The sequence below is a fragment of the Electrona antarctica genome, assembly GCF_951216825.1.
Source record: "Electrona antarctica genome assembly, contig: scaffold_57, whole genome shotgun sequence".
Lineage (NCBI taxonomy): Eukaryota > Metazoa > Chordata > Actinopteri > Myctophiformes > Myctophidae > Electrona > Electrona antarctica.
Window position 1 is genome coordinate 765,232 of NW_027637144.1, and position 12,845 is coordinate 778,076.

The window sequence follows — 12,845 nt, forward strand, 5'->3', positions numbered from 1 at the left end:
GTGGCTCTGATGGACGTATCCTTATTACCTATTACCTTATTACCTTATTACCTACCTTATTATCTTATTACCTTATTACGTTACCACCTTACCTTACAGTATGGTGGCTCTGATGGACGTATCCTTATTACCTTACCACCTTATTACCTTATTACCTTACCACCTTATTACCTTATTACCTTACCACCTTATTACATTATTACCTTACCACCTTATTACCTTATTACCTTACCACCTTATTACCTTATTACCTTATTACCTTACCACCTTATTACCTTATTACCTTACCACCTTATTACATTATTACCTTACCACCTTATTACCTTATTACCTTACCACCTTATTACCTTATTACCTTATTACCTTACCACCTTATTACCTTATTACCTTACCACCTTATTACCTTATTACCTTACCACCTTATTACCTTATTACCTTACCACCTCATTACCTTATTACCATACCACCTTATTACCTTATTACCTTATTACCTTACCACCTTACCACCTTATTACCTTATTACCTTACCACCTTATTACCTTACCACCTTATTACCTTATTACCTTATTACCTTACCACCTTATTACCTTATTACCTTACCACCTTATTACCTTACCACCTTATTACCTTACCACCTTATTACCTTACCACCTTATTACCTACCTTACTGCCTCTGATAAACGTATCCTTATTAATTTATTACACCACAGGTGCAACATGATCCATCCATCCATCTTCAACCATTTATCCGTAGTCGGGTCGCGGGGGCAACGGCTCCACCAGAGAGCTCCAGACTTTCATCATTTACATTTAACGATAACCCTTAAAGTCTGTAATAAACAACCTTAACCGTGTTGCTCTGAAGTCATTGATAAGCAGCAAGTTGAACACATAATAATAATAATATTAATAATTTCCTTAACGTTGTTGCTCTGCAGTCATCGATCACCGGAAAGTTGAACAGTGAAGAGTTTGTTCGTCTGTGGAAGAAAGTGACGTTGTACAAGGTATGTAATAATAATAATAATACTATTAATAACAAGGTACGTAATAATAATAATAATAATAATAACAACAAGGTACATAATAATAATAATAATAATAATAATAACAAGGTACATAATAATAATAATAATAATAACAAGGTACATAATAATAATAATAATAATAATAACAAGGTACATAATAATAATAATAATAATAATAATAATAATAACAAGGTACATAATAATAATACTAATAATAATAATAATAATAACAAGGTACATAATAATAATAATAATAATAATTGTAATAATAATAACAAGGTACATAATAATAATAATAATAATAATAACAAGGTACATAATAATAATAATAATAATAATAATAACAAGGTACATAATAATAATAATAATAACAAGGTACATAATAATAATAATAATAATAATAATAACAAGGTACATAATAATAATAATAATAACAAGGTACATAATAATAATAATAATAATAATAATAACAACAAGGTACATAATAATAATAATAACAACAAGGTACATAATAATAATAATAATAACAAGGTACATAATAATAATAATAATAATAACAACAAGGTACATAATAATAATAATAATAATAATAATAATAATAATAACAAGGTACATAATAATAATAATAATAATAATAATAATAATAATAATAATAACAAGGTACATAATAATAATAATAACAAGGTACATAATAATAATAATAATAATAACAACAAGGTACATAATAATAATAATAATAATAATAATAATAACAAGGTACATAATAATAATAATAATAATAACAACAAGGTACATAATAATAATAATAATAATAATAATAATAATAACAAGGTACATAATAATAATAATAATAATAATAATAACAAGGTACATAATAATAATAATAATAACAACAAGGTACATAATAATAATAATAATAATAATAACAACAAGGTACATAATAATAATAATAACAACAAGGTACATAATAATAATAATAATAATAATAATAATAACAACAAGGTACATAATAATAATAATAATAATAATAATAACAACAAGGTACATAATAATAATAATAATAATAATAATAATAATAAAAACAAGGTACATAATAATAATAATAATAACAACAAGGTACATAATAATAATAATAATAACAACAAGGTACATAATAATAATAATAATAATAATAATAACAACAAGGTACATAATAATAATAATAATAATAACAACAAGGTACATAATAATAATAATAATACTATTAATAACAAGGTACATAATAATAATAATAATAATAATAACAACAAGGTACATAATAATAATAATAATACTATTAATAACAAGGTACGTAATAATAATAATAATAATAATAACAAGGTACATAATAATAATAATAATAATAATAATAATAACAACAAGGTACGTAATAATAATAATAATAATAACAAGGTACATAATAATAATAATAATACTATTAATAACAAGGTACGTAATAATAATAATAATAATAACAATAATAATAATAATAACAATAATAATAATAATAATAATAATAATAATAATAACAAGGTACGTAATAATAATAATAATAATAATAACAAGGTACGTAATAATAATAATAATAACAACAAGGTACATAATAATAATAATAATAATAATAATAACAACAAGGTACATAATAATAATAATAATAACAACAAGGTACATAATAATAATAATAATAATAATAATAACAACAAGGTACATAATAATAATAATAATAATAATAATAATAACAACAAGGTACATAATAATAATAATAATAATAATACTATTAATAACAAGGTACATAATAATAATAATAATAATAATAATAACAACAAGGTACATAATAATAATAATACTATTAATAACAAGGTACGTAATAATAATAATAATAATAATAATAACAAGGTACGTAATAATAATAATAATAATAATAATAACAAGGTACATAATAATAATAATAATACTATTAATAACAAGGTACGTAATAATAATAATAATAATAATAATAACAATAATAATAATAATAATAACAATAATAATAATAATAATAATAATAATAATAATAATAATAATAATAATAACAAGGTACGTAATAATAATAATAATAATAATAACAAGGTACGTAATAATAATAATAATAATAACAAGGTACGTAATAATAATAACAACAAGGTACATAATAATAATAACAACAAGGTACATAATAATAATAACAACAAGGTGCATACTAATAATAATAATAATAATAACAACAAGGTACATAATAATAATAATAATAATAATAATAATAAGGTACATAATAATAATAACAACAAGGTACATAATAATAATAACAACAAGGTACATTATAATAATAATAATAACAACAAGGTACATAATAATAATAATAATAATAATAATAATAATAATAACAACAAGGTACATACTAATAATAATAATAATAATAATAATAATAATAATAATAACAAGGTACATAATAATAATAATAATAATAATAACAAGGTACTTAATAATAATAATAATAATAATAATAATAATAATAACAAGGTACATAATAATAATAATAATAATAATAATAATAACAAGGTACTTAATAATAATAATAATAATAATAATAATAATAACAAGGTACATAATAATAATAATAATAATAATAATAATAATAATAATAATAATAACAAGGTACATAATAATAATAATAATAATAATAATAACAAGGTGCATACTAATAATAATAATAACAAGGTACGTAATAATAATAATAATAATAATAATAACAACAACAACAACAACAATAATGATTAGGGGTGCACGATTATGAAATTATGACTGATAAAACAAATAAAAAACAACCACATTTGAAGTAAATGTGAACACTAAGGGCCCTATTTTCACCAGTGGACCTTAAATCTTTGAATGTTTTTCTATTTTGAAAAACCTTTTTGAATAGTTGAAATAGCTGATCTACAAGCTCTCAATGTGTGGATGTAGACCTGCATCGTCTATTTCTCTCTCAAATGTTTTCCAAAACATTTTTGAGAGCATTGTCTAGCTGTAAATGGCATGGTGTGTGTTTACATTGTCCTTCATCAGGACATCTTCTTCAAGACAGACGACGATCGAACAGGAACTCTGGACCTCAGTGAGCTGAGGAACGCTGTCATGGCTGCAGGTGGGCGAGAGACATTCACTTTACATTACATTACAGAGAGAGAGAGAGAGAGAGAGAGAGACATTCACTTTACATTACATTACAGAGAGAGAGAGAGAGAGAGAGAGTGATTCACTTTACATTACATTACAGAGAGAGAGAGAGATACTGTGGTCACACTATGGTCTTTGGTTTCTGTGGTGAAGCCAGTTGGCACTGACTGGCATTTATATTTTATTGTTGTAGCATTACATGTTAATCAGCCTGAAAGTGATTTATCTATAAACAAGTACCACTCAGACATACATTATCCCTCTTATTACGCAGCTACTTAATACATAAATTAATAAATTGACCCAAAACACAACAAGGTATTTCCTGCTTTCGGTGAAAGTATTCAATAAGTGTCTCGCGGGCTGTGGAAGTGAGTTTATCAAATAGAATCCATGTTCGGGTAATCCATGTTTATCCATGTTTATCCATGTTTATCCATGTTATCCATGTTATCCATGTTATCCATGTTATCCATGTTATCCATGTTTATCCATGTTATCCATGTTATCCATGTTTATCCATGTTATCCATGTTATCCATGTTTATCCATGTTATCCATGTTATCCATGTTTATCCATGTTTATCCATGTTATCCATGTTATCCATGTTTATCCATGTTATCCATGTTATCCATGTTTATCCATGTTATCCATGTTATCCATGTTTATCCATGTTTATCCATGTTATCCATGTTATCCATGTTTATCCATGTTTATCCATGTTTATCCATGTTATCCATGTTATCCATGTTTATCCATGTTATCCATGTTATCCATGTTATCCATGTTATCCATGTTATCCATGTTTATCCATGTTTATCCATGTTATCCATGTTATCCATGTTATCCATGTTTATCCATGTTATCCATGTTCGGGTAATGCATCGTCTATCGCAGTTTTGTCTGCATTCTGATTCGCCAGCGAATGTCTGCAAAATTCGACACCTGAGCGAAAAAATAAGGAGCGAAATCAGTCGCACACTGATGTGGAAGCTTGCATTGACTTTTTCTTCTTCTTTTTTTTTATCCGAATTATTCGCACAAATCGCATCGCTATAATTTGCCAATGTGTTATGACCTTAACCCATTCTGGACGGGAACCTCTTTTGGTGTTTTAAGCATTATGTTATACTTTAGCTATTTAAAAATAGCAGATCTACAAGCTCGTAGCGTGGCACCAAGTGCCGCGCTGCGAGCTTGTAGGTCTACAATTTTTGAAAAATCGTGAAAATGTGGTGCAAATCTTTGAATATATTCCAAGATTCAAATTCAGAGCGAACGTTTTTAACTCAAATCTTTGCTTCTGGTGAGGTCCCTGGAACAACATATCGGCGGCCAATTACATATATTTTTTTGGGGGTCCTTGACATGAAATATTGAGCACCACTGACATAGAAACATGAGAAAATATATTAATATATCTATACATATATTAATATATCTATACATATATTTCAGAAAACTGTCAGGATTTAGAAGACATTTAAGGTTAATCCAACCTTTAGTTTAAACCTTTTAATTCCTTGGTCAGAGTTGCTCAACCTGTGTGTGTGCGTGCGTGCGTGCGTGCGTGTGCGTGTGTGTGTGTGTGTGTGTGTGTGCGTGCACAGGGATGAGGGTCAGTGACGACATGCTCAACCTCATGGCTCTTCGTTACGGCGCCTCCTCTGGTCACATAACTCTGGACTGTTTCATCAGCCTCATCCTACGACTGGAATGCATGGGCAGTAAGTTAACCATAACTAACTATTAACTAGACCTAACTAACCTGTAATTACTAATACTATAACTAACCCTACGACTGGAATGCATGGCCAGTCGTAGGTAGGTAGGTAGGTAATATTATTATTGTTGTTGTGGTTATTATTAACCACAACAACAAACCTTAATCTAACCTTAATCTAATAAATTGTTTACTGAGCCACTCATCTAAAGCCTGTGGGGTTCTAGTGACCCCTGCTGGCGGCTCATGTGTTCAGCACTGAGCAGATTAAAGGAGGTGCTTTTCTTCACTATTTACAACCTTGTTCACATCAAGGCCCGTTATGTATTTATTGATGTATTCCTCATCTGAGCCACGGACCAGCATTAGGGTTAGGGTTAGGGTTAGGGTTAGGGTTAACCCTCATCTGAGCCGGGTTAGGGTTAGGGTTAGGGTTAACCCTCATCTGAGCCACGGACCAGCATTAGGGTTAGGGTTAGGGTTAGGGTTAACCCTCATCTGAGCCGGGTTAGGGTTAGGGTTAGGGTTAGGGTTAGGGTTAGGTTAGGGTTAGGGTTAGGGTTAGGGTTAGGGTTAGGGTTAACGGACCAGCATCTGATGACGTTTAGCCTCTCAGACTAGAGATGCTCAGATCAGGTGTTTTGGGGCCGATCGCCGATCAGGAAACAGTATCTGCCGATTCCGATATTGCCGATACCGATCACAGCGACGTGAAATCCATAATTTTTTCCATTGTGTAGCATATATATACACTTACTGTATTTAATGAATGACTCTTCTTACACATCATTGACATTGTAAGTATACAAATTAGGAGATGAGAAAGTATCATGAATTGACAACAGTTTATTGCAGGCTGAGGCAACGTGCAATATTTCACTCTAGACTCTCTTAGAGACAACTTGGAGGTTACATAGAGTAAACTGTAGAGACTCTTAGAGCAGTGGTTCCCAAAGTGGAGTCCGGAGACCCCCAGGGGTCCTTGAGGGAGTTCCAGGGGGTCCCTAGCTAAAAGGATAGTTTAGAACCAAATGGACCCGTTATGGTCAGGGCTCGAAATTAACTTTTTTACTTGGTAGCACTGGTGCTCCCAAATTCAGAATGAAGGAGCAGCAGAAAAGAATTGGGAGCACCCACCAAAATTTAAAGAGCACCAATATGTAATCCTTTTTTTTTGTTTTACATTCATTAGGTATTACACTTGTAGCCTAACAGTGGTTCCCAAACTTTTTCATGTCAAGGACCCCCAAATTGACACACTTAGCCCGCGGACCCCCATTTGAAAATATATGCCAGGGACCCCCATAAGAGAAGATTTTTATGGCTCTATCAATGATTTTCAGCCATTTTCATTTCAAGGACTCCCCGTTTGACCTGAATTAGGCATATTGCTAAATCTAAGTTAATTTAACTCTGAGAGTGTACAAATGTACAGGGAAATTCGTTTACCCATAGTATGTACACTCTCAAGAGTTTCAGACCCATAAGGGTCCATTTGGTTCCTAACTATCATTTAGCTGAGGACCCCCTGGAACTCCCTCAAGGACCCCTGGGGGTCCCCGGACCCCCTGTAACTCCCTCAAGGACCCCGGGGGGTCCCCGGACCCCCTGGAACTCCTCAAGGACCCCACTTTTGGAACCACTGTCCTACAAGCCTTGGTATGAGATGCTATTTTTGGGTTATTATTGAAGTAAAAAAAAGGGTTTAAATAGGTAGCCATGGCCAGTGTGTGTGTGTGTGTGTGTGTGTGTGTGTGTGTGTGTGTGTGTGTTGCCTCCACACATTCCGTTAAATTTTTAGATCGCACAGATTAATATTCAGGCGCATTTGCGACCAAAATGCTCGCAATTTCGAGCCCTGCGCTCCTCCTCGAGGTATGTCCTTTTCACACATGTTGCAAACAGCGAGTTTGCAGTCCTGATCTGACACAGAAAACCACTTCCAAACCGGCGACGACATTTTCACTGTTTTTTTTTTTTCTTCCTCCTCTGTTCTCTCTCTCTCCCGCGCTGGCTATCTCCCGCATACCTTTCTGAGAGTCACTTTTTCACGCCCCCTTAAAGGAGACTTGGCACTGTCCCACTGTCTGTTTTGATCGGTCGTATGGATCGGACGTTTTGATTTATTTTGAGAAATCCGATCCGATCCGATATAGGCATGATCGGCCGATCATGATCGGACGCCGATCGATCGGAAGAAACTCAGACCCATTTGAGCCACGGACCACCATTTGATGACATTTAGCCTCTGAGACCCATCTGAGCCACGGACCACCATTTGATGACATTTAGCCTCTCAGACCCATTTGAGCCACGGACCACCATTTGATGACATTTAGCCTCTCAGACCCATTTGAGCCACGGACCACCATTTGATAGCATTTAGCCTCTCAGACCCATCTGAGCCACGGACCACCATTTGATAGCATTTAGCCTCTCAGACCCATTTGAGCCACGGACCACCATTTGATGACATTTAGCCTCTCAGACCCATTTGAGCCACGGACCACCATTTGATGACATTTAGCCTCTCAGACCCATTTGAGCCACGGACCACCATTTGATGACATTTAGCCTCTCAGACCCAAAACTAAAGAATATTTAGTTGTCGTTGGATAAGATTTTGTCCACAATTCAATGCTGTATTGATGTTGGTACCATTAGGAGAGATAACATGATGTTGGTACCATTAGGAGAGATAACATGATGTTGGTACCATTAGGAGAGATAACATGATGTTGGTACCATTAGGAGAGATAACATGATGTTGGTACCATTAGGAGAGATAACATGATGTTGGTACCATTAGGAGAGATAACATGATGTTGGTACCATTAGGAGAGATAACATGATGTTGGTACCATTAGGAGAGATAACATGATGTTGGTACCATTAGGATAGATAACATGGTGTTGGTACCATTAGGAGAGATAACATGATGTTGGTACCATTAGGAGAGATAACATGATGTTGGTACCATTAGGAGAGATAACATGGTGTTGGTACCATTAGGAGAGATAACATGATGTTGGTACCATTAGGAGAGATAACATGGTGTTGGTACCATTAGGAGAGATAACATGATGTTGGTACCATTAGGAGAGATAACATGATGTTGGTACCATTAGGAGAGATAACATGATGTTGGTACCATTAGGAGAGATAACATGATGTTGGTACCATTAGGAGAGATAACATGATGTTGGTAGCATTAGGAGAGATAACATGATGTTGGTACCATTAGGAAAGATAACATGATGTTGGTACCATTAGGAGAGATAACATGATGTTGGTACCATTAGGAGAGATAACATGATGTTGGTACCATTAGGAGAGATAACATGGTGTTGGTACCATTAGGAGAGATAACATGATGTTGGTACCATTAGGAGAGATAACATGATGTTGGTACCATTAGGAGAGATAACATGGTGTTGGTACCATTAGGATAGATAACATGGTGTTGGTACCATTAGGAGAGATAACATGATGTTGGTACCATTAGGAGAGATAACATGATGTTGGTACCATTAGGAGAGATAACATGATGTTGGTACCATTAGGAGAGATAACATGATGTTGGTACCATTAGGAGAGATAACATGATGTTGGTACCATTAGGAGAGATAACATGATGTTGGTACCATTAGGAGAGATAACATGATGTTGGTACCATTAGGAGAGATAACATGATGTTGGTACCATTAGGAGAGATAACATGGTGTTGGTACCATTAGGAGAGATAACATGATGTTGGTACCATTAGGAGAGATAACATGATGTTGGTACCATTAGGAGAGATAACATGATGTTGGTACCATTAGGATAGATAACATGGTGTTGGTACCATTAGGAGAGATAACATGATGTTGGTACCATTAGGAGAGATAACATGATGTTGGTACCATTAGGAGAGATAACATGGTGTTGGTACCATTAGGAGAGATAACATGATGTTGGTACCATTAGGAGAGATAACATGGTGTTGGTACCATTAGGAGAGATAACATGATGTTGGTACCATTAGGAGAGATAACATGATGTTGGTACCATTAGGAGAGATAACATGATGTTGGTACCATTAGGAGAGATAACATGATGTTGGTACCATTAGGAGAGATAACATGATGTTGGTACCATTAGGAGAGATAACATGATGTTGGTACCATTAGGAGAGATAACATGGTGTTGGCACCATTAGGAGAGATAACATGATGTTGGTACCATTAGGAGAGATAACATGATGTTGGTACCATTAGGAGAGATAACATGGTGTTGGTACCATTAGGATAGATAACATGGTGTTGGTACCATTAGGAGAGATAACATGATGTTGGTACCATTAGGAGAGATAACATGATGTTGGTACCATTAGGAGAGATAACATGATGTTGGTACCATTAGGAGAGATAACATGATGTTGGTACCATTAGGAGAGATAACATGATGTTGGTACCATTAGGAGAGATAACATGATGTTGATACCATTAGGAGACATAACATGATGTTGGTACCATTAGGAGAGATAACATGATGTTGGTACCATTAGGAGAGATAACATGGTGTTGGTACCATTAGGAGAGATAACATGGTGTTGGTACCATTAGGAGAGATAACATGGTGTTGGTACCATTAGGAGAGATACCAAGCAAACGTTTGATCAAAATAACAATTCTTCTACATTCTCTAATTGTGTAGACTTCTGGTAATTTCAGTGATGCAGATGTTTAACAATAATCTAACTCTTGAGAGTGTAACATGAAACCAAATGGACCCGTATAGGCTAATGCACACTCTCTTTCCTCAACAGAAATCTTCAAACAGCTTTCTGATGGGAAGAACATGGCTCTGAGGGAGTCGGAGGTGAGAGGAACAGCATATTATTATTAATTATTATTATTTTTATTACCCTTATTATTACTTGCGCAAGCAAGTATTGTGGTCGTACTCGTACGAATGCACATATATGCTTCAGTGTCGGGTGAATTAAAGGTAATGTCTGTATGTAATCTGAAACCTATCTTTATTACGTCACCATCGACAGCCAGTTATAACCTGGCATTGATACATATCTTTATTACGTCACCATCGACAGCCAGTTATAACCCGGCATTGATACATATCTTTATTACGTCACCATCGGACAGCCAGTTATAACCCGGCATTGATACATATCTTTATTACGTCACCATTGACAGCCAGTTATAACCTGGCATTGATACATATCTTTATTACGTCACCATTGACAGCCAGTTATAACCTGGCATTGATACATATCTTTATTACGTCACCATCGACAGCCAGTTATAACCTGGCATTGATACATATCTTTATTACGTCACCATTGACAGCCAGTTATAACCCAGCATTGATACATATCTTTATTACGTCACCATCGAACAGCCAGTTATAACCTGGCATTGATACATATCTTTATTACGTCACCATTGACAGCCAGTTATAACCCGGCATTGATACATATCTTTATTACGTCACCATTGACAGCCAGTTATAACCCATCATTGATACATATCTTTATTACGTCACCATCGAACAGCCAGTTATAACCCGGCATTGATACATATCTTTATTACGTCACCATCGAACAGCCAGTTATAACCCGGCAGAACTGTCTGTCTGTCTGTCTGCCCAGAGGGCGCAGCTGTATCACACACAAAATAAAAATGCACGCACGCACGCACGCACACACGCAACGCACGCACGCACGCACGCACGCACGCACGCACGCACACGCTTCACGTGAAGTCGGCCTCTTTACAAAGTGAAGTTGGCCTCTTTACAAAGTGAAGTCGGTTTAACCCTAACCCTCTTTACAAAGTGAAGTCGGTTTAACCCTAATTACCCTCTTTACAAAGTGAAGTCGGTTTAACCCTAATTACCCTCTTTACAAAGTGAAGTCGGTTTAACCCTAACCAAAATGAAGTTGGTTTAACCCTAACCAAAGTGAAGTCGGTTTAACCCTAACCCTAACCCTCTTTACAAAGTGAAGTCGGTTTAACCCTAACCCTCTTTACAAAGTGAAGTCGGTTTAACCCTAACCCTCTTTACAAAGTGAAGTCGGTTTAACCCTAACCCTCTTTACAAAGTGAAGTCGGTTTAACCCTAACCAAAGTGAAGTCGGTTTAACCTTAACCAAAGTGAAGTCGGTTTAACCCTAACCAAAGTGAAGTCGGTTTAACCCTAACCAAAGTGAAGTCGGTTTAACCCTAACCAAAGTGAAGTCGGTTTAACCCTAACCCTAACCCTCTTTACAAAGTGAAGTCGGTTTAACCCTAACCAAAGTGAAGTCGGTTTAACCCTAACCAAAGTGAAGTCGGTTTAACCCTAACCAAAGGGAAGTCGGTTTAACCCTAACCAAAGTGAAGTCGGTTTAACCCTCTTTAAGTGCTTGATAGAAAAGCTACCTAATGTAATAGTGTTTTCTTTACGTTTTCCAGTGGATGTACATTTCAATGTACACATAAAACCGCCCGGCCCCCTAGTGGACATGCTGCAGCACGGCAGACCCTGACGATGACCGCCTCTCTGTCTGCCTGCCTTCCTACCTGCCGCAGCATAGGACACAATCTGATGTGTAACCCCTACAATATAAAACAGGACACAATGTGATGTGTAACACCTACTGTAACAATATAACAGGTCACAATCTGATGTGTAACACCTACAATATAACACAGGACACAATCTGATGTGTAACACCTACAATATAAAACAGGACACAATCTGATGTGTAACACCTACAATATAACACAGGACACAATCTGATGTGTAACACCTACAATATAAAACAGGACACAATCTGATGTGTAACACCTACAATATAACACAGGACACAATCTGATGTGTAACACCTACAATAT

At 34.4% G+C, this 12,845-nt stretch overlaps 1 protein-coding gene across 1 annotated transcript in view; it reads left to right on the plus strand.

Moving 5' to 3' along the window:
* Positions 1-12,582, plus strand: part of LOC306919120 (calpain-1 catalytic subunit-like) — a 68,661-nt gene extending 56,079 nt beyond the window's left edge. The window contains exons 18-22 of the mRNA XM_079531956.1: positions 939-1,007; positions 4,131-4,209; positions 5,852-5,968; positions 10,775-10,827; positions 12,423-12,582. Of these exons, the coding sequence (XP_079388082.1) occupies positions 939-1,007; positions 4,131-4,209; positions 5,852-5,968; positions 10,775-10,827; positions 12,423-12,449 (345 nt within the window). The 3' untranslated portion in view covers positions 12,450-12,582. The remainder of the gene's footprint in view (positions 1-938; positions 1,008-4,130; positions 4,210-5,851; positions 5,969-10,774; positions 10,828-12,422) is intronic.
* The last annotated feature ends 263 nt before the right edge of the window (positions 12,583-12,845 follow it).